The 24242-nt window shown below is 38.0% G+C and overlaps 2 protein-coding genes across 2 annotated transcripts; both read right to left on the bottom strand.

The window, feature by feature from the left end:
- Positions 1 to 292: 292 nt before the first annotated feature.
- On the bottom strand, positions 293 to 1498 carry LOC118645750. Its single transcript, XM_036287456.1, has one exon. It carries the CDS (start codon positions 1496 to 1498, stop codon positions 293 to 295), a length of 1206 nt encoding a protein of 401 aa, XP_036143349.1.
- A 5554-nt stretch (positions 1499 to 7052) lies between these two features.
- On the bottom strand, positions 7053 to 11005 carry LOC118645668. Its single transcript, XM_036287265.1, has 2 exons — positions 9851 to 11005; positions 7053 to 9771 (listed from the first exon to the last, which is right to left on the bottom strand). The coding sequence occupies exons 1-2, from the start codon at positions 10969 to 10971 to the stop codon at positions 7197 to 7199; spliced, it is 3696 nt and encodes a 1231-aa protein (XP_036143158.1). The 5' UTR covers positions 10972 to 11005; the 3' UTR covers positions 7053 to 7196.
- Between the last annotated feature and the right edge of the window lie 13237 nt (positions 11006 to 24242).

Below are 24242 nucleotides of genomic sequence, written 5' to 3'. Positions count from 1 at the left end.
TTCGCCATGCTGTACGGTATCATCCCGTCTTTCCATTGCAATCCATGATGATATGCAATCAACCAAGAAGCGCAAGACTTGTCGGATTTTGTAAGAACACGCCATGGCATGGGGCTAGCAAAAATGTAATGCGTGAGAACGAATCCTTTTCTCAGTACCGCCACTTCCTTTACGATAAATTTTTTATCGACAATGAATCCTTGCAGATCCACAAATGTCGGTACGATCATTATGAGTAACTCTTCAAGACTGTACTTTAATACCAAATATCTCAGTTTTTATCAGTTTGATGTTACATGATTTTGCGCACTACGTTGGACAACGGACAATATTCAATTACACGATCATGTAAAATGAGACAATAAGCGGTAGTATTCGCGGGCACATTTTCTTTGCAATTAAATTCTATGCGCACATCTACGGTAGCACTCTTGACGGATTCGTTTTGTCGCGAACAGTCAATGACCGCAAAAGGTCCTTTTTCCAGGAATGTGATTACGTTGAGCAGCGTTTCACACTCATATCCATAATAAGATTTACCAAAACGTCGATACATGTCATACAGAATTGCATATCTAGATTTACGAAAGTCTAAATTCATATCGTCATACGGATAAAATTCGGAGTTTAGATAAAGTTTTACGTTGATCAAATTACAGTCGTCAAAGATTGTAACATCTTGTGACATGATATTTTTTCGACCAGTCTGCAGTGCGAAGATAACGAAGCGCGGTTTCTCGAGCTGAATTGCAGTTTTAACAGCCCATGAATGTTTCGTCGTACTCTGCAGCAAAGGGTACTCATACAGATCCCAGGAGCGAAAACTCATACTTAGACATTGTCCACTCTCCAAAGCTCGCAGCAATGATAATTTGTTGACTTCGTTTAACGTAACATGCGGCATTCGCCACTGCACTTTAAACAATTCAATTTCCGGTTGAGCCGTAGAATTTCCGACGATAGAATTGTTATAGTTGCGCGCTCGTATCAAGATCAATTCGTGACGAGCGTTAACAATCACGCGTTTGTAATCTTCGCAAAAGCCCAATAATACACTAAGCGGTACGCAAAAGTTGAAGTATCCTTCCGGTAGGTTATACGAAAATTCCCATCCTGCATTCTGCATAATTACTGCTTTGTCATATGACAACGATACATAGTTCTTGAGAGTGCTGGTTATTCCAACGTTTCTGTTGCGATCAATTTCCACGCCGTTGAGTTCATATCGAATTTCATCAAACATGAACGCCACGCAATTATTTCCGAGATTTATCTCATCTTTATCCTTATCGTCTTTCTTCTTCATCACCAATCTTCCTTCGACGTAGAGAAAACTTTCACATGGTAACGTGTATAAATCCTGCTGTTGTATGGGTATCCTTATTTCATCGCTGTATCCAAAAGTGGTGTTGGCGTATGGATTGTACGTATGAGTCTCAATCTTGACGATGTTGTCGTCAAAGATCGGCTCGCCTCCAATGTTCAAGATGTTAGACATCTTAGATATTTCGTACGACGAATCCCAATGATTTTAAAAATTCAACGTTTGACGCGGAGAGTTTCTTTTTATCAGACGATCGAATATTTTTAATTGTCGTACAATTTATGTCACACGGTCGAATATTCTTGATTGGTGTAAAAATTGTGTCCTTCACTTGCTCATTCAACACGAGCATCTCACGTTATCGTCTTCGTACGTGTAATCTAACGGTAATCTCCTCTCCGCGAAAATCGAGTAATTGACCGTTCTGATCCACAATGCGAATCGTCAAATCAGTAATGCTCCGTGCGACGATTGGAAGGTAAATGATCTGTGCAGGTGTTTCCGATATCTTATATCCTGGTGGCACCCTCAGTGAAAATTCGTGTATCGTGTGTACACACTTGTCGTTGCTGTACGCACCTGCAGTCACGTTACATTCTATGCGAATAATATTTACGTTTATGATATTTATAGGTGCATCCGATTCATGCCACAATCGCGATTCAAGAATACGACGCGATGAAAATCCCAACAGCGATCCGATGTTGTTAGGTTTAATGAAATTTATCCGATAAGCACACATAATCTCGCTCTTCATTGTATTATTGTTAGCACGAATCACCAGCGGATATTCGCTCTCGTCTTCATTTTCTTTGCGAAACGTCCTCTTTCCCGCAACATCGGGATGAGATTGTAAAATTGCGCGTTTCAAATATCTATCTATATCACGCAATTCATACGATCCTTCCGGAATCATAATTTCCTTGTCGTCTTTGTCATAGTAAAATTTGTTATTCGATGAATTTACATTAGGTATGGTATAATATGTTTCAAAATCTGTGAGGCCGAGCTCGTAATCGCCATCGCTCAAATCTACGGCTGGAAAATAGCTTACCGCGAGGATGCTACTCTTGCCGGTTAGCGTAAACGTCAGTGACATATTGAAACGAATACTGAGTTAAATTGCACAATGTTAGCCTTTAAATTGATTATTAACTGTTTGGAGAAAACGCAAACACAGTTGACCGCAGTTGCTTTGATCGTAACGTTGGTATGGCGTGTGATTGTACTCGATCCGCTTTACATCTAAATATTGCACCAGTTCTTTCGGCGGTCTAAGATTGCCGAAACTATCAAAGTATATAGCGCGATCTCTCCTCTTTGCTTATGCCACCCAGTGTGTACCCGATCCTTCAGCATTATCTAAATTTACAATACCACTCTCGTTTCGATATGCTCCAGCCGTTGGTAATGCCGTACGCATAAAAATTCCTCTAAAGTATGGAATGCGCATACATTTTGCTAGCTGTAATAATTGTATGTTGGTAGTTACACCTTTCGGCATTTTTAACGTCTTTTTGACGTTTTTTTTTTTCTTTTCATCAAAACTCCTTGTCCACGTTTGTATGGAGCAAGATAAACTCCATGACCTTCCATGACGTGATTATGACGTTTCAATTCTTTCAGCTGACGCTGCGCTGCCTTGTTATCATTCACAACTTTCGCAACTCCCGCCGCTCCGCCGACCAACGACCCGAGAACTCCCAATAGCGGTAGAATGGGTAAAACACCTCCGCGTTTCGCTACCGGAAGTATTCGTTTACTCGTTCTTTTCTTCTTATCTCTTTTTTTCTTTTTATCTCTTTTTTTCTTTTTCAAGCCCATACCGATTTTCATCTTAGTCTTCATAGCTGCCCAAACGGTTGCTGCAGCAGCTCTTTCTCCAAAAGTCGAATCGTTCGCTGTAATGCGTTTTCGCGCTTCCGCAGCGAGTATATTGTCAGCTGCGTGTCTGTCGGTGAGTTCGTTGCTCCGGGAGTACGCAATGTCGTGTTCGCGACACGCCACGTCCAACGGATTAATACCCCGATCACCTCTGGCCAATCGCTTTTTCAGCCTAGTACCCGGACCGCAAAATTGATATCCAGGTATAAAATGTTCAAAAGGAAGCGCATTTATCGCACGATTTAACAAGCCGCGACCTACCGCTGGCATTCGCGACAATTCTTTATCAACGGTGCGGGGCCGTCGATGTGCGTCTGCTGCCACGATTGATTATAATGCTCGTAACAACGACGATAGCTTTGAACCTCTGGATCAGTCTTTATATGTTCCGGAAGCCTATCCCACACGTGTTCGATATAGTTGCCACACACGCGTAGCAAAATAGGCTTCGATACGAATTCTAACTGTTCGGCGCTCAAATCGAGTATATCAGAGGGATGTGACAATATGAGAAACATTTTACATACTGAGCAATTTTGCTCGGCGCGTCTCTATAAATAGATCGGTCTTAATATAATTTTTATCAGTTCTTATGAGAGGGGAAAAATATACGGTTCGTACAACATTCACCAGCGATTAAAATAACAAATTTCGATGACAGGATAATGTCCGAACGAAAGATACGGAGACATGGAAACATGTTGCCGAGTTCTATACGCGGTATAATTTGCGGTCCGTCAAATTGTGGCAAGACAAACGTATTAATAAGCTTGTTGGAAAGTCCGCATGGAGTACGTTTTGAGAATGTGTATGTGTACTCGAAATCATTACAACAACCGAAATATCGATATTTGGAAAATTTATTGACACCGATTGAAGAAGTTAGTTATTTTGCATTCTCCAATAACTGTGATGTCATTCAGCCGAGTGAAGCGTTTCCGAATTCCATTTTTATCTTTGATGACGTGACGTGTGATAAGCAAGATACGATAAGAGACTACTTTGCAATGGGGCGACACGTGGACGTCGACTGCTTCTATCTCTGTCAGACGTATGCAAAGATACCGAAACATCTTATACGCGACAATGCGAATTTGCTAATTTTATTCAAGCAGGATGGTACTAATCTAAAACATGCGTACAACGATCATGTAAATACCGATATGTCTTACGAGGATTTTAGCAATTTATGTCATACTTGTTGGCAACAAAAGTATGGATTTTTAGTGATAGATAAGGATAGTGCGCTCGCTAATGGACGGTATCGAAAAGGATTTAATGACTTCGCAATACCATAAAGCAGTTAGTTGTTTTCGATACGTTGACCAAGTAGCGTTTCTCAACATGGATAACACAGATAACAGTATGAATCGTGAGAAGATTGTGAAAGAGATTGCGAAAACGAGTGATTCAATTCGCAAAAAATATCGCGCTTTGAAAGCGGGTAAAGTGCAAGAAGAGATGGCGTTGGAGAGACACTTTAAGCCCATTGTCGAACCATTAAAACTGATTGTTGAAAACACCGTTGGTAATGTATCAGATCCGATTAAGAATGAATCGTTCTTTTCGGGGGAAGACGAATACTCAGAACCAAAACCGAAACGAAAGCGATTAAACGCTTCGCTTAACAATTCTATAATGACCTCTACTCCTGTTAAAAAAATGAGACGATCAAAAACTGTACCAACTAATTTGAATGAAACATCGCAAATATTACATGATAGCGATTTATCGTACAGTCATGTACCTTCTGTCGAAGACGTTTTTGAAGTCGCAGCCAATGAATCGCTTGTGACGTCTATTCGACAACAGTTGGAAACGCGAGAAGGACGTGAAAAGTTGCACGCACACTATGGTTCATTAGGTCAAAAATATATGGGAGCTGTTCTGAGTGGTAAAAAACCAGTCATAATAGATACTGTTTATGGAGTTTATTTCACCGACTTTGGAACGATGCTCGGCGATAAACGCATCGACATACATAAGAATGACAGCATAGTCATAGATGGTAAAATATATGTGGGAACACCTGGTCTGTACGAATTAATTTGCATGAAAATGCCCAACATGTACACGAATAATGACCTGCAGAATTATAAAAACATTCTATTGGTAACAAATGCATATAGGCGCGGGCATATTGCACATAATCAAGTAATGGGCAACAAAGGGTCTAAATATAAAAATATAATTGTGCCTTTAGTAACAGACGTAAAAGTTGGACAAGGTATACCGAGCGCTATTACATTAAATGATAACAAAATCGATTATGTTCATTGGGATGATCCCAACGAGCTTGTGGATCGCCTTCGATTGCTCGAGGCCTCACACCAGGCAGGGCACAATGCTCACGACAACGAGATTCTATCAATTATTGAAGAACTTCGCGAGGTTGGTCTTATTATAAATTAAAACTGCATGAAACAAACCATTTAGTCAACATCGAAATGTCAATCAACAAGTTTGGAACATCGCTTGGAAGAGGTGGTGCGGAACCATACTACCAATGGAGTGGATTAGTCAGAAATTACGTGCGCGATAACGCTCTTTGCATGACTGCCACTGATTTTGATGCAAAGTCGCGCAAAATTCGACGTGTAGCGTTGCCTGTAGACGATACTGATGCAGCCAATAAACGATACGTGCAGCAGACCGTGAAAATTTTAAAGGATCGACAGGATGAAATCGAGAGGAAGATTGAGACACTTCAAAGTAGAGTGGAAATTACAGCTCATATGTTAAACGAGTTTCAAAGACAGCTCGACGCGGTGACTCATCGTGCAGAGTAAAAAAGTCAATACATCGAATATATGTGTCATTTACATATTATACTCCAAACATGTCTGAGAAACAATTGCTGGTTGAGGAGTTGCATGCTCCGGCGAGAAGAAATTTTCCTCGAAGACATGTCATAGTTCGCGGATATGATGACCTGTGGCAGGCGGACGTGGTTGAGATGCGTCCTTACACGCGATTTAACCGAGGTTATCACTACATACTCACCGTTATCGACGTGCTGAGCAAGCATGCATGGGCTGTGCCGCTTAAGACCAAGAGTGGTAGCGAAGTTGCTATTGCGATTGCAAAGATAATTCGGAAAGATGAAAGATGTCCGAAAAATTTTCAAACAGACAAAGGAAAGGAATTTTATAACGCAAACGTGCAGAAACTATTAAAAAAACATGATATTAAACATTATTCTACGTACTCCATAATGAAAGCATCAGTTGTCGAACGCTTTAACCGCACATTAAAGAACGTTATGTGGAAACAATTTACACTCAATGGAAATTATAGATGGCTTGATCTGCTGCCACGTCTCGTGTCAGATTACAATGTACGAAAGCATCGAACTATCGGCATGCGACCCATCGATGTTACGCCTGCAATCGCTAAAAAACTCTTAACCACTATGTACAGTCACATAAAAATTGCAGCACCCGCGCGATTTAAAGTAGGTGACTCGGTGCGCGTCAGCAAATTCAAAACTGTTTTTGAGAAGGGCTATACACCAAATTGGACTACGGAAATATTTAAAATTATCAAAGTACAGCGTACCAATCCTGCGACATATGTACTGGAAGATTCCTGTGGAAAACCTGTCGCTGGAGGATTCTACGAATATGAGCTGCAGCGTGCTGCAAATCCTGACGTGTATCTTGTTGAAAAAATATTACGCAGAAAAGGAGACGAGGTTTATGTCAAGTGGTTGGGATTCGATGGAGCGCATAATTCATGGATACATAAAAGCAATGTTATTTAATCCATATGAAAATTGTTTTTATTATATTTACATAAAAGTACAATGTAACCGTATAAACATAAAATACATTATTAATTTTATATTATGCAAGATTTCTTTATCATCCTTCCATTATCCTTAATACATTCTTATTATTAATACTTGTACTTTATTAATACTTTTACATAAAAATATGAATGAAATTATAATGTAAAATTATAAAATGTGTATATAAAATATAAAATATTATAGCGGTATTCGATAATGTCCCCATGGTAACGTTTCAACTGAATCGGGTATAAGGTATCTCTTATCGTCGTACGGACTCAAAGCAATTTTCGTTTCGGACACCGTGTATACTTCATGCATCTTGGATCTTATGCATGATTGGCGATGCGTCATCTCGATCTCATCTCTCAAACACTGGGTGTAATCATCAAACGTTATGGTTCGCGCTACTACACTATTCTTGACACCTTTCGCCTTTTTCGTATCTTTCTTTCCATCCACCTTCAACGCATACATCTTTGCTCTAAGTCCAACGAACTCAGTCATTATTATACCATTGTTCTCATCTTTCATTAGACCCGGAACTTTTTCATTCTCAAGAGGCATACCGTACGCGTTATCGACTGGATAATCGCTCGTGTCAAACCTAGCGATATCGCGTTTCATCGTCTCGTAAATATCCTCACACTCGACGAGGTATATGAGACTGTCAGTGTCGGTGTACATGACTCTACATTTGTCACGATATAAAGGTAGCATGTATTCGTGATGAAATTCATATAGACACGTCTTAGAAATATCTAGGATACACATACCTACGTAAATCGGCTTATATAATTTTACCTCGAGTTTTTTAAGTTCAACGGCGATTAAATTTTCTACAAAAATACTTTGACTATGAAAATTTGGTTTCGCGATCATTGTCTCCGCACCATACCGCCCCGCCCATGTCGTCAACAATTTAACGTCAACATGATTGCGCACATTCTCCATTGTTTTACCGAACACCGCGTTGTTCATGAGTTTATACAAATTTTTTTCGAAATCATTTTTAGCGATGGTTCGGAATTGTGTGTTTAACTCTATATATTTACAGAGCCATGGAGATTGTGCGAATTTTAACACACGGTGTATCTTCGCGATATGAAGACCGTGACGCGTGCACTGCTGCATGTTGCGGTAGTGAATGACGTAACGTTTCTTATCATACAAGGTCGCTAAAAGTTTATATTCACGCTTGCCTGGCGGTTTATCGCGTGTCGGGCAGAAAGGTAGGTCAGTGTGCTCGTCGTGAAGGTCTCGGGGATACTCGAGATCAACTTCGAGAATGTATCCCGTTGGTGAATCAGGAGCGATCGCACACACGTCAAAATTAGAGACATCTTCGACCCATTGAAATTCTCCATAGGGCAGTGGCTGACACATTGCCCATCCGTACAAATTATTGACGTCAAAGTACATAAGATATGAAGATGGTTTCAATGGGTCGTACGTCTGCATGTACTTGTTATTGGCTCGCGCATGTCTGCCTGAACATTGACTGAGGCCACCACGTATACCGCGTTCGATGAACATTACCATGTCAATGTCAGTAAGCAGTTCGAAAGTAATTTTTGTATATTTTAACATAGCGTCCCACGTGTATCCGGGGAGAGTGTAATAATGTGCTGGATCGAGACCGTAACTTTCTAAGCATTTATCGCGAAAATTTTCAAAAATGTCAGCTAACAATAACACATCCGTTTTCAAATATAGATCGCTGTATTCACCCAACGTTCGAACGGAGAATCGCTCCCAGACATTCTCGGCGTGCGCGTAATCGCTCTCGGATACAGTATCACCGGTCAGAGAACTGAAAAATAATTCGCGCGGCGGTAAACATATGTCCTGCAGCTTGTCCACGCAATCTACGTACTCGTACGGAAATACACCTTTTCGTGTCAATAAATCGAAATTCTTGTCAGACAAGTGTAAAAATTTGGAACGTACAATTTTTAATTTTTCTTTACCTAGAAACGATGCCAATTTTTCGAGACTAGTATTTAAAAATTTATATGAATCTATAAACCGTAGTTTTATGTAATTGTGTGGATTTAATTTATCGGCTGTGTCTATGACATGTTTTGTGAAAGAAATGTACTTTTCTTTCGTGATGGGGAGTATGTCGGTCTTCCCTTTGAACGCAGTGGCTATTTCCTTAATAATGAAATGTGAATCGTATCCAGATAAATTATGAAAAATAATTGGTATATATGATACATTTCGATAATTTAGATTACAAAGAGAATGTGCTGGACCGCGGTAACGACCGGTCAAGTGACAATGATCGCGCACTCGCGTATCGTCTGGCGCAAATGGCTTATCGCAGATATGACACCGCGTCGTGCTACGGTATGCCTCCAATTGTTCTTTCGATAACGTTTCCATGGGGACATTAGTGGATAAACGAGTTTTAACATTATGCGCTAATTTTTCAATTTGTTTCGTGAACCACGTGATGCAATCTTTATCGCGACGAAACCTATACGTAGATAACGCGTCGTCGTAAGAGCATCGCACGTAGTATCCGATGCTGAATACTTCGTGTTGTTGATATGTGTACGACGCTTGCTCTGCATTGTGTTGTGTCTTCCGCAGCACACACTCGAGGTCTGCGTAGACAACGAAGGGCACTCGTTCCTTGTGGTTTACGTTCTGAAAATTTAACCATTTGTTGTCTTCAGCGGGCAGTGTGATAGCACAGTCGTTCATCGTCTGGCAGTCCACATCATGTAATTGCAGCCTCTCGCAAGACGAAAAATAGTGCAAGCACCTGTAAAAATTTAAAAAATTTTAATTACTTTTTTGCTAGATCATGAAAGTTTTTTTGCATGTGAATATAGTATACATACCGATCACAAATGTATTTCTTGTGCTCCTTTTTATTCAGTTGGGAGCTAACGAGACGGGACAGATTTTTTATCCAAGCAAAGTGACTCACGCCGCCTTCGCGCAGATTTTGCAAGTATAATAAATTGACATGCTTCTCTTTCTTGTCATTGGAGAGTCGCAGCGGAAGAATCTTTAGCATCGCCATTTCCTTTTTGATCCCGTAGACGTTGATCGATACATTGTTAAGACTCTCAAATTTTCCTATATCCTTTAGTGTAACGGGAAACGCAATGTCGTTAAACTTTAGAACTGTTGTATAATGCGGATATGATGACTCCCTTTCTGAATTTCTTTCGGCAGGGTATAGCGCAGCGACCACTGACCACGCGAAGCATGCATTGTCCTTTGAATTAACGTTCACTACCGCACGTTTCATTATTATTTCTCGCGGTAACGTCACGTGACACCCTGCGTGTAGAGGATTATACTTATTTATATTTAGAGTCAAATTGAGAATTCGCGATAGCGCCCACCCGCTATCACGTTCTTGAAACTCTTCGAGTGATGCTAATGTGGGCTCGATAACGCGTCGCTCATACCACTCGTCCAAATTTGACATTTGAAATAATTCACAATTTTTAGTGTTTATACTTTTGTTTTCACGGTTATCACCCGTTACAAACACACCATTAAACGCAGTGTTTACTTTCACACTGTTGTGTTCCTCTAGAGCGTCCCGCACTCGCTCGAGCACTATACCGCCTGCGTCTTCTAAAAACGTTCGCGGTTCAATATAGTTTGTATTTATCACTGCACCTGTCTGAATGCGATTCTCGAACGCTGCATCTATTTCCCGCCACACGAGTTTATTCGCGTTATTACTAGTGCTCGCGTAATTACCGCCTACATGTACAAAACGTCTTTGTAATAATGTTTTTTCACTCTCGAGTCGCGCGATCCTCGCAACCAACGATTGTCTCTGTCCGACGGCAAGCCGAGGACGCTTGATGCGGCTATGTTCCTCAAGCTGTTGTATAAATTCGTCGCATCGCTGCAACCACATAAAACACTCGCCCAAGTTAGCGACTCCATTTGCTTGCTCCAACAGCTCGCGTTCCACTTGCTCGAAATTATTCTCCATTTTTATCACTGTTGTCTTTTTATCACTGTTTTAAAACAACACCATACAATCTTCAACAGGACACTCGCATGTAGTTTCGTAGCACCTAATGCAGAATCGAAATTTGTCTTGAATTTCAAACTGCATTAGCTTGCTTCGTCTTTCACATCGAATATAAAAACGTATCTCCTTCTCTTGCTCAGACAGAACGTATTCATCCTCATCATTGTTCAAAAGATTTGAAAATTCGTGGTAAGTACGCAGCATTTTCTCTACATAGGGATTCTCAGTATCATAAGCAAAGTAGGACGTTATTGCTATCACTTCGATATACCTTCCAACACCTGCTGGTATCTCAATGAGATGGTAACAGCATTCCTGAGTCTTTTCTACGATTTGTTCTGCTATATCATATTCATTATCATCGGTGTCAACCGAATTGAGTAACTCTCTATATAATTTGTGCTTCATATGATGAGGCCAGTTATGAACAAATTGGTCGTGTATGTAAACTTCCTGTATTACGGTGCGTTCATGCGTTCCGCGTATACCGAGTTCTCGATCACGTAGAAATTGCACTGGTGATATTCTCTGCACATTTCGTTTTTCGGAATCATCATCATTGTTAAGAACATAAATGGCATCTTCTACGATATCGTCATTCATGTTGTAATAATGTAGTTTTATACTAAAAGTCTTTAATGTGTGCACACTGGACACATATTACACGGAATCAACACAAACATAGGCTGTCTGCAATTCGAGCAGTATTTACCGTCTAACCTACCAAACGCGTCAGTTATATGTTTGCGGAAGGCATGCATTATGTTGAAATCTGTGTCCGCTATTTGCATGATACATTCGGCACAGGCTGAATAAGTACCACCTGTAGTATAATAAAAATATATTGCACAATGTCTCGTACGTGCAGTTATCACGCTCACTTCCGCATGTGTTAAATGTTTCTCGATGGTATCATTAAACTCTTCACTGCAATCACTTGTATAATTACTGTCCTCAGATACTACACTCTCTTCATCCTCATCATCTATCACATCTTCAAAGTTAACATCTATAACGTCCATCACGTTGCCATCATCCATTTGAAGCACCTCATTCACAAAATTTTCATTATTTACATCATTTACAAAGTTTTCCAGATCATTAAACTGATCATTCATTTTTCATGTCGCGCTAATTCACTTTTCGCATCGCATTCGGATCATCAAATGTGATACCATGTGCTTCCTAACCAGTTATCACTCGTCACTCGAATCACTTTCGCGTCGCGTTCGAATCATCAAATGTTATACCATGCGCTTTTCGACCAGTTATATATATTCTCATCATTTCTTTGTTTTAACTGAAGCACTGTCATATCAGCATTAGTACATCTGCGCTTCACTTTTGTAAGATTTGCATTCTTCGAATGCATGATTTTGAATGATCTCATCAGAAGATATAACAAATGATTTATGTACGTGCCTAAAACGTATTTTTATATCACAGCTGCCATACATCGGCGCTTTTGCAAAATTTGCATTCTCCGAATTTTAATGATCTCATCAGAAAATATGTATCAAATAATTTGTGTACGTGCCTAAAGCATATTTTTACATCGCAGCTGCCATACATCGGCGCTTTTGTAAAATTTGCATTCTCCGAATTTTAATGATCTCATCAGAAAATATATATCAAATAAGGGATTTGTTCCCACTACTCTTATTGAAGTATGTGGAGAGGTGTACAGTATAAAAAGAGTTTAGACATCGGTACCCGTTTATTACCGGACAGCAAAGGTTTCTGAAACGTTATTACAATCGACGAACTTTTCGAGGATGAACTATTACGTTCCGATCCAGCAAAATGAAGCGTGTGATAAACCGTAAGTATTTTTAATTTTTAAATTTTTTCTTCTATATTTCTTCTACATTTATTTGCACTCTTATTTCTAATTCCCTGTATTCTTTTTACAGAACATTATCGCAGCCGCGCTATATTCCGCGCATCTTGGGAAGGAGATATGCTTTGACTGCTACAGCATATAAATATTTGGACATCGGAATCAGGGTGGAATCTATGCCCTGTGTAGAATTAGTGATTGGTGACAACCAAAGTCGCATAGGTCACCTACACCTGACTTATGCGATATGGAAAACGTTCATCGAGAGACGTGCGGATATTGTGCAACTCATGCAGGCAGCTGTACCTTCTTCAAGAATTTCGATTCACGATTTAGTTATAGATCTCGTAAATATACGTAAAGAAAATATTGTAAAGTTAACATTATATAATACTAGTATGTATATGAAACCATCAACCATACAATTCTTATTAGAACTGGAAGATTGTGTTGAACAAGTATGCTATCAATTGCATCAAAATATTTATATTGTTAGCGAAAAATATAAACAATTTGTTACTATTTTACAACCCGATAAGTGCGAGTTCCTACAAAAAGAGATAAATTACCTAGACCATACTATTTCTAAGGACAAGATAGCACCCAATCCCGGAAATTTACAGGTACTAAAAGATTTTCCGGAACCATAGAAAGTCAAGGATATTCAATTCTTTATCGAACTTGCTGGTTACTACTGAAAATTTATCAGCGACTTTTCCAAAATCGCTAAACTCATGACGAAGCTAACTAAGAAAACCGAAAAGTTCGTCTGGACTACCGAACAGCAGATAGCGTTCAATACATTGAAAGAAAAGTTGATGAAGGCACCCGTGCTACAATATCCGAATTTCACAAAGGAATTCAACGTGACTACGGATGCCACCGACTATGCAATCGGAGCAGTCCTATCACAGGAATCGGTAGGTAGCGACCGTCCTATTGCTTACGCAAACCGAGTATTAAATCGCGCGCAGCAAAATTGTAGCACTACCGAAAAGGAGTTGCTAGCCATTGTGTGGGCTGTCAAACATTTCCGCCCATGTGTATACGGCGTAAAATTCGAAATAGTGACGGACCATCCCAAATAACACTGGATGTTCCAAGGACGTCCATTTTAAGTCCAATTCAGGTCCGCATGTCCATGGACATAAAATGGACATTCATAGGATATCCATTATTGAAATTAAAACGGATGTTATATTCAGAACGTCCTATGCTCGATATCTGATTTATGTCCGCACTTGGATCTTACTTTTATATAATCTATCTTTATTATTTTTATTATGTAATCTAAAAGAAATATTGTAAATTATATATATATATTATTTACAATATTTCTAATTAACATTAATTTATAAATAATAATAAATTATATTATTTTTAATTTTCAAAAGGTTTATTTTAATTGTTTTACTCTTACAAGGGGACCTTACGGGTCATGGAACACCGATTTTTTTTATACTTATAGGATTTGAAGATCAGTACCCGGACTTCAATTTCCTAAAGCAGTACGATGCGCTTCTCAAAAATACTCGAGAAAATCGATTTTGAAGATTTCCGATATCTGTAAGTACAGAAAATTTTAACCTATTATCAGAGCCGCTCGTAGCCGAGCGCACAGAGCTCTAGTTTCGTAAGCGCGGAATCGCTGGTTCGATTCTCGCTCTGGCCTCAATTTTTTTTTCATAAGTTAATAAAGTTTTTTTTTAATCCTATATCTTAACATTTATCAAATTGAAATGCTAATTAATTATTAAATATTTATTCGTTATTTTTTAAATAAAAATTAAATTGGCTCATGTAATACTGACGAGTAATGTCAAATGTATTCATTATTAATATATTTTATAACATACATGAACTCATAAAATTAAACAACCATTTTTATAAATATTATTTTTGTTTTTTATATTATTTTTGTATTTACTCGTAATCTCTTAAAAAGTATTTCATTTTCTTTAATGTTTTCCATTTTTTGTACCAAATTTTAATTTATTATAAATATTCGCATTTTCAATCAAGTAGTAATTAAAAATAAAAAAATGTTAATTTTTATTTAAAAAATAACGAATAAATATTTAATAATTAATTAGCATTTCAATTTGATAAATGTTAAGATATAGGATTTAAAAAAAAACTTTATTAACTTATGAAAAAAAAATTGAGGCCAGAGCGAGAATCGAACCAGCGACTCCGCGCTTACGAAACTAGAGCTCTGTGCGCTCGGCTACGAGCGGCTCTGACAATAGGTTAAAATTTTCTGTACTTACAGATATCGGAAATCTTCAAAATCGATTTTCTCGAGTATTTTTGAGAAGCGCATCGTACTGCTTTAGGAAATTGAAGTCCGGGTACTGATCTTCAAATCCTATAAGTATAAAAAAAATCGGTGTTCCATGACCCGTAAGGTCCCCTTGTTAGATATAATATGAAATATGTAATATGAAATAATACGTATTATTTTTTAATTTATTATTAACATTATTAATTATTGATATTTTTTAAAATGTTTGTTATAATATATTATTGTTTCTTTTTCGTTTTTTATTGTTTCGTTTTTTAATTTTCGTTTCTTTTTCTTTTTTTTTCTTTTTCTTTTTCGTTTTTTTGTCGTTTCTTTTTCTGACCAAAAGACGGATACAGCAATTGGTCTGAGTCAAGCGCTGTCTCTGACCTAGTTTACACCGAGCACTTGGTACGCGTATCAAATAGTAAATAACTAATGAATGTGTTTAATCATTGGCTGATCAGCTTAAATTCACTACTTCATACGCGTACCAAGTGCTCGGTGTAAATTAGGGCTGTCTAACCAGTAGCATAATGGGCGCTAGACAGAGAAAGAAATTGACCCGGACCATGTCTCCTCTTTGTCTTTCTGCCGGACACTTTTCAAGAGCTTTTTGCAGGAAATGCGCAGTTTATGCTTTATGTCGATGATTTTTACAAATTTTGGATTAACCCACTATTGCAGCAAGCTCTTTAATTGAAAAAGGCCCAAAAGAAATAATCAAACCATAATAGGTCCAAAATTTGGTTTATTTCAAACTTTCTATGAATGTCCGAAATTGCGACAAACGTATATCCCATGGACGTCCATTAAAGGATTTTCTATGAACGTACAAAGTTATGCCAAACGTATATCCTATGGACGTCCATCGAATGTCCGACGGACCTTATTTGGACTTTTAATGGATGTCCGAATGTCCAGAAGGAGATATCCATTGGACATACAATGAATGTCCTTGTGCTATTTGGGATAAGCCACTCACATGGCTGTTTAGTGTAAATGACCTCGGATTACGATTGATTCGGTGGCGACTAAAATTAGAAAAGTATGATTATGAAATCATACACAAAGCCGGTCGAGCGAACGCGAACGCCGACGCGTTGAGTCGAAACGTGAAGCGGGAGGCTCACGTTACGAAAGACTCTGGTAAGATCCTCGCGCTCGAAGAGGACAGTGCACACACACAATTAAGCACGCCGATAAAAAATAATGAAAGTATACAGGAGTATACTGAAGAAGAAGAGACAAATTTTATACGAGTATCACAATGCCCCCACAGGAGGACATCAGGGAAACGAGCAAACAATAAAAAGAATACACCTGAAACACAACTGGCATGGATTAACAGTCGACGTAGAGAGATACGTAAAAAAATGCGAACTCTGCCAGAAGAACAAACTCTCTCGCAGAATTAAAGCACCGCTAGTTATTACCGATACACCAAGCCGACCATTTGAAAAATGCGCGCTGGATATCGTAGAACCGTTAACCTAACAAAAAAGGAAAATCGGTACCTGCTGACATTTCAGGACCACCTAACAAAATTTAGTAAGGCTATGCCCCTTCCTAACCAAGAAGCGAATACCGTAAGTAAGGCATTCGTGACTAAAATCTTTCTAGAATATGGAATTCCGGAATGCATATTAACGGATCAAGGAACTAATTTTATGAGCAAAGTATTTAAGAATATTTGCAAACTGCTCAAAATAAAGAAGATACAAACGACAGCTTATCACTCTGAGAGCAATGGCGTATTAGAAAGATCGCATCGAACCTTAACAGAGTATCTAAGGCATTTTATTAATAAAGATCAAACAGACTGGGACGAGTGGTTTCCGTATGCGAATTACACCTATAATACCACCCCTCACACCGCAACAGGGTACACCCCCTTCAAATTAATTTACGGTCATCCCCCTGAGTTACCGACAGCGCTAGCTAAACCGCCTAAAAGGACATATAGCTACGATGACTATGCGCTCGAGCTACGGGAGAGATTACGTGCCACTAATAACATCGCCAAAGATAATATAAGGGATGAAAAGCAAAAGTCGAAAGACTATTACGACCGATCCGTAAAGAAAACCAATTATAAAATTGGCGATAAAATTCTACTCTTCGACGAAACGCTCCGCCGTGGGCGTTCTAAGAAATTGGACGCGCAATGGACCGGACCCTATACTATTACTGAAAAGCTCTCGCACGTCAATTACACGGTAAAAAGGGAAAGATGGACGATTTGCTTACACGTAAATCGCATTAAACCATTTATCGAAGGGTAACGCGAAAATAAAAAAGAGAGAGAGTAGAAACAAATACACACACACATGCTTACGCATATAAATAATAAAACATAAAATAAAACTCACCAGGTGGGGAAGCCACCAGCCGGAGTAATCCATCCTGTCCATAGCTCAATCCAAAGTAATCCAAGTAATACACAAAATAAAAAGAAAACTGCACACTAACTACACTAAGACTTATAAACTATAAACTAAAAACTAAGAGAGGGAGGAAGTTCCAGTGATTACTCCTCTGCCTTTCTGCCCCCCTCCTTCGAGGAATCCTCATACTCAGAATAAGGTTCCTCCAGGGAACCAATATCGCGCCCCCACTCTTCCTCAGAGTCAGAAAATTGTTCTAACAAATGGTCAACAAAACCCCGGGGCGGAAGAACCACGAAAGGGTCACCTTCAAAGTCTAGCCCCTCGTCCTCCCTTTCAGATTCCTCCTCTTTGTCAGAGGAAACGACATCGCGCTCCTCCTTGTCCGAGACGTCCTCACACACAATAAAATCGCCCGATTTAAGCAACGGGAGCGGCGATGGCGGCACTAAAACTTTCATTTTCGAGAGATGACGAATAAAAAAAAAATATCTCGCATGACAGCTCGGACAAGACTGAGAGCAGCCAAAGATAGGCGACCAAAAGGCGACTGCAATAATAGCTGAGATAGATAAACATTATACCTTTCTCACGCACAATTAAAGAAGAGCACGACGTCGACGAGATAAAATAATGCTGATAAAAAAGATGCGAGGAAGTAATGATAAACCACTTTGCAAGGGACTTCTCACATGTATCTACGACTCGCGACAACAGCTCAAGGAAGGAACACGCCGTATCAAGTGGAGAAATTCACTCCTCATCCGGGGATATACTATGAAAAAATAGGAAGACTCCGACAAATTGAATTGCAATGGAAATTAATAATTAAAATAAACACTGCGTCTTTATTAAAAAGACTGACGCAAATTGAAAAATATGTGCAAAAACAGATAATTTATGTAGAATCGTAGCGGTAATAAATAAAGCCATATGCGACAGCTTCAACGCAGCCATAACAAAAGAATACCAAAGGACAAACCGACTGATCCTCCGTATAACTGATACATATAAGACCCCGACAGTACAAAAACGAGGACTGATCGACGGAGTAGGTTTAATAGCAAAATCGCTATTCGGTACCATGCCGACGACAAAAAAGCAATTGACGAGCAACTCGCAATGCTACACGACGCACAACAATCAACGAAGCACGCAGTACAAAACCAACTAAAAATAATGCAGGCGACTATAGCACACATCGACGAGACTGAAAAGACGGTACAACATAACGAATACCTCCTCGCGAATGCAACCAAAAACTTAAAGCTACAATTACTAGAAAGCGAACGCGCAAACAACATACAGTCCAATTTTATAATTATCAACCGTACTATTAGATCTAACTCGCGATGCGGAAGACGTTTTAGATTACATCACATTATTAAAAAAGTATGATGCACCCCAGACTAACGCCTACAGACCATATAATACAATTGCTTAAAGACGCGAACCCCCAACTCCCGGAAGGACTCTATTTTCCATTTAGAGCGAACCAAGAAGAATGGTCAACCATTGAAAAATTCGCAATTGTAAGCGCGTACTGCGATAGCACAAATATATACACAATTTTGCGTTTTCCATTAATATCAGCGTCTAAATACGAAATATTAAATGTAATTGCATTACCTGTGCCAGAGCGTAACAACACATTTTCAATAATAGATATCAGTTATCCTACCGTAGCGATAGACGCGGATCAGCACACGTACATAACTTTGTCGCGTATCGATCTACAAAATTGTATAAAAATAAATAAAGATGCGAACGAAACTATCCTGCGAATAGGATTAATCCGTATTTTGTGTGCGAAGTCAAAACATTTCTAGAAACTGATAGGTATCACGAAAATTGTAGTATTAAAAACATAGCATCTAACTATAGTTTTTGGATAGCATTAAGCGACTCGCACTCATGGCTATACTCCCTACAGGAAAAACAAACTGTAACATTATACTTTTAAGACCACGGGCAGATAAAAGAAGTCATTGAAAAAAACGGGTAAAATAACATTGAAGAATAACTGCAAATTAATGACGGAAGACACAATAATAAAGTCACCTAAGTTGTTACACAGTACGGAAATAGAAACGTACCTACCGCAGTATAATATTTCAATACTAGAGAACGAAACAAAACTAAGCACAGATGCAGTGTAACCGATAAAATTAAAAAACATTGTCCTACATTCCTCAAAATTAGAGGACTTAAACAAAAAAATTATTGAAATGGATAAAAAATTAAATAAAGAATCAAATTCAATTTTTCAGTTACCACACTTTATCTATTCAACGGGAACCAGCGGAACAATTATAGTAATAATACTAGCAATAATAATAATCGTTATTGTAATAAAAACGAAAAAAACGAAATAGCCCTGAGAAGCGAGTCACATTAGATATAGATGCGGAATATACAATTCCCAGATCTATTTTAAAGCGTAGCAGTAGCACGCGTTTTTAATCAAGAGACACGGTAGTGTCTCGCGCCAAGTGAACGCGCAGCGCGAGACCACCGTACATTTACGCGAGTACGCGACTTGCGAGCACCTGAGATTATCAGATCTCAATAACGATTTAACCGATCGAGTTCTAACTAGGTTTAATCGAAAGCTTGGGTTTGATTTATAAAAAAAAATGTTTTCATTTTTTTTCTGCGTGCTCTACGAGCGGAGATAGCGACGCAAAGTCCAAAATGTAAATTTTTCATTTAAGATACGTCGTCGGTCTTTGTCGAGTACACGAATTCAACACGAGAGGGCTCTTCTAACAAGGGAACGGACAGAACTGTCCCTCACCGATTTTAATGAGCTTTGGATATGTTGTAGAACATAAAAAAATATTAGACCCATATTTTTTTTTATCTGCGTATCTCGATGTTTAGGGGTTGAAACCACCCCTCGAAAATAACGCATTTTTTCGTTTTTTGCGAATATCTTTGAAAATATAAGGTTTATGAAAAAATGTTCTATACAAAAGTTTTATGGCATTTTATACTCTTTACAATAGTATATTTATATTTTTTAAAAATTTCAAATTTTTTAATTTATCCCACCTTCACCCCCTTTTTTTCAACATTTAAAAAATTTTGTAAAGACAAAAATTAAAGAGCATTAAAAGCCGAATTCACCCATATATAATAACATATGAGTTCCATCATTCTCAATTATTAGCAAAACGAAATAGTAATCTCGCGCTATAAGTGCCGCGCTAGAAGTAGTGTTGCGTTATTTCTTTAGTCGCGTCACACCTAATAACTGCCTCTTCTGCGTATATTTTTATATTAAAACATAAAAATGGATTAATCTTAATTATATAATACACAACGTATTACACGATATAAAGCATAAATGCATATATATAACAAAAGTAGCATATATATACGTAGCATATATACACGTGCCTACGTACATTTTTATTGTTACAAATGCGAATATAACTTAATATGAAGCAAAATATTTTTTAACATTTAAAACTGCAAATACAATATAACGAAATATATAATATCAAGAGAAAAATATAAAACATAAACTGCAATAACTATTTGCATAATTATATTATTTACACTATATGCACGTAGCACGCTCTGATAATAAAGATAATATAAGTATATAAGTATATAATTTAATTTAATTTGAAGTTTGAAAATACATTTATACGGATGTATATATACATTTTGCATATGACACGGACAAATAACTTTAATATCAGTGTTGATAGAGGGACCGGTTGTTTTCGCGCAAGCGCATCATGTGAGGCTTCAATAAAATATCCATTAGTAATAGCAAGAAGATCTTTGATCGTACATCTTGCACACGACACCAACGTATAAATATAGTAACAGTGATAGACGGATCGGTTGTTCTCGCGCAGGCGTGAGGCTTCAATAAAGTATTTATTAGTAATAGGAAGAAAATATTTGATCCCCATACAATTTTTTTGCAAATTTATAAAAACGTGAACACATTTCACATATTAAACACGCATATTTTCTCGTATTAAATAGAATAATTTATAAATATTGTATTTTATTTGATAAATACTGGTTTTTTGCAAAATTGTATGGGGACCAAACATCTCCTTCCTATTACTAATAGATACTTTATTGAAGCCTCACGCCTGCGCGAGAACAACCGATCCGTCTATCACTGTTACTATATTTATACGTTGGTGTCGTGTGCAAGATGTACGATCAAAGATCTCCTTCTTATTACTAATGGATATTTTATTAAAGCCTCACGTGATGCGCTTGCGCTAAAACAACCGGTCCCTCTATCAACACTGATATTAAAGTTATTTGTCCGTGTCATATGCAAAATGTATATATACATCCGTATAAATGTATTTTCAAACTTCAAATTAAAAATTAAATTATATACTTATATACTTATATTATATTTATTATCAGAGCATGCTACGTGCATATAGTGTAAATAATATAATTATGCAAATAGTTATTGCAGTTTATGTTTTATATTTTTCTCTTGATATTATATATTTCGTTATATTGTATTTGCAGTTTTAAATGTTAAAAAATATTTTGCTTCATATTAAATTATATTCGCATTTGTAACAATGAAAATGTACGTAGGCACATACGTATATATATGCTACTTTTGTTATATATATGCATTTATGCTTTATATCGTGTAATACGTTGTGTATTATATAATTAAGATTAATTCATTTTTATGTTTTAATATAAAAATATACGCAGAAGAGGCAGTTATTGAGTGTGATGCGACTAAAGAAATAACGCAACACTACTTCTAGCGCGGCACCTACAGCGCGAGATTACTATCTCGTTTTGCTAATAATTGGGAATGATGGAACCCATATGTTATTATATATGGGTAGATTTGGCTTTTAATGCTCTTTAATTTTTGTCCTTACAAAATTTTTAAAATGTTGAAAAAAAAGGGTGGGGAGTGGGATAAATTAAAAAATTTAAAATTTTTTAAAAATATAAATATACTATTGTAAAGAGTATGAAATACCATAAAACTTTTGTATAGAACATTTTTTCATAAACCTTATATTTTCAAAGATATTCGCAAAAAACGAAAAAATGCGTTATTTTCGAGAGGTGGTTTCAACCCCTAAACGTCAAGATACGCAGATAAAAAAAAATAAGGGTCTAATAATTTCTTATGTTCTACAACATATCCAAAGCTCATTAAAATCGGTGAGGGATAGTTCTGTCCGTTCCCTTGTAAGACTTACCTGTGACAGTTTCTTATAAAATATATACTGCATATTGATATGATGATAAATCGCTGTCATTCGTGATATGATCGTTTTGTGAGAATAAAGAATAAATATTAAGTGATATATCTGTAAATCGTACGGCTAATAATTTCTTATAAGAAAAGTTTCGTAGATCCGATGAGAAGTGCGCGTTCGTAGTCGAATATACTTCGACGTTAGCAGACGAGTCCGCGGCGAGTTTCACGGCGATAATGTGACAGTTCGGGATTAATGATGTGACGTGCGCGAGGTTAATAGCGAGTAAGTTTTTATTTAGTTTCTGTACGCATATTACATTGCGAAAGGAGATTATAGTATAACGTACTATCCGTTATACAATCAGATAAGTATATTGTATAAAATTTTTATTTTTTTTATGAAAATAATTATTTTGAGATAAGTCAATATACTTTGTGCCATGTTTTATTTTTAGTTATATTAAAAGAAAGAGAGGAAGAAACACTGTATTTGAAGGTAATGTAGAATAGAAGAAGAATAGATAAAAGAAAGAAAGAGTCGGTAAGGAGAGAGAGAGAAAAAAAAATTTTAATAATTAGGAAAAATTAAGAAGGAAAAGTAAGAAGAATAAAATAAAGTTAGTCACATATATACACATATAAATAAATTATAATTAATGTATGTTAAAAAGAGTGTTATTGTCAAATTGAGAGAAAGGCAGAGAAAGAGAGAGAAAAAGAAAGAAAAGAATAACATTGTGTAATAATATATAATATATATGTATGTGTATATATATATATATATATATATATATATATATATATATATATATTGTCACGACTTTTCCTGACCGGGAAAGCCGCGAGCAAAAAGCAGCGAGACCGATAGGGTAACCGGTACCCCCGATGCCGTGCTTGTCGCGCTCGAATCTCGGCCACACGTTATCACGAGAATTGTTGGGCGCCAGACGCGCTCGACGACGCGTCAATTCGCGAAAATCGTTACGCCAAGGTGTCCTCGATCCTCGCGCGACAATCTCGACCAGCTCTGCCTAACGGTAGAGGGGCGGGGTGAATCGTAAGGGAGCAGGCGAATGCGGTAACACGAAGTGGTGGACGACACACTAGAAAAATAGACTCCGAACGTAACAAGTAACGAACTTTATTAAAATTAATAGTCAGACAGAAACAATAATATCGCGGGACGCGGCATGCGGCGTTCCGACAATGCGGCGCCCCGGCGCGAATCAAACCAAGCAGGAGCGCGAACGATACGCGGGAAGCTCCCGCGGTAGGCACGCGGCCGACAAGGACAGACGATGGGATCTTCCGCGCACATGAATTTCGGACGTTCGAACGTGCCGACACTCCCGGCAACTAGAGAACGCGACCGCGTGTCTCGCGGGGGTCACACAATAATCGCCGGCCGCTACCGCACTACACACCGTCGCGAAACCGGAAGTCCCGTCCACCCGCTACTCGCGACGCGATACTCGCTCGCGCGAGGGCTTTGCG

Source organism: Monomorium pharaonis, chromosome 5 (assembly GCF_013373865.1).
Source record: "Monomorium pharaonis isolate MP-MQ-018 chromosome 5, ASM1337386v2, whole genome shotgun sequence".
Lineage (NCBI taxonomy): Eukaryota > Metazoa > Arthropoda > Insecta > Hymenoptera > Formicidae > Monomorium > Monomorium pharaonis.
The sequence above is the reverse complement of the archived record's forward strand: the minus strand, read 5'-3'. Positions and strand labels throughout refer to the sequence as shown.

What these genes read in the sequence shown, in the direction of transcription:
- LOC118645750 (XM_036287456.1), bottom strand. Translation starts at nt 1,498, where the DNA reads ATGTCTAACATCTTGAACATTGGAGGCGAGCCGATCTTTGACGACAAC.
- LOC118645668 (XM_036287265.1), bottom strand. Translation starts at nt 10,971, where the DNA reads ATGGAGAATAATTTCGAGCAAGTGGAACGCGAGCTGTTGGAGCAAGCA. An exon ending in AAGAAATACATTTGTGATCG is followed by an intron (nt 9,772 to 9,850) that starts GTATGTATACTA and finishes AAATTTTTACAG; the next exon opens with GTGCTTGCACTATTTTTCGT.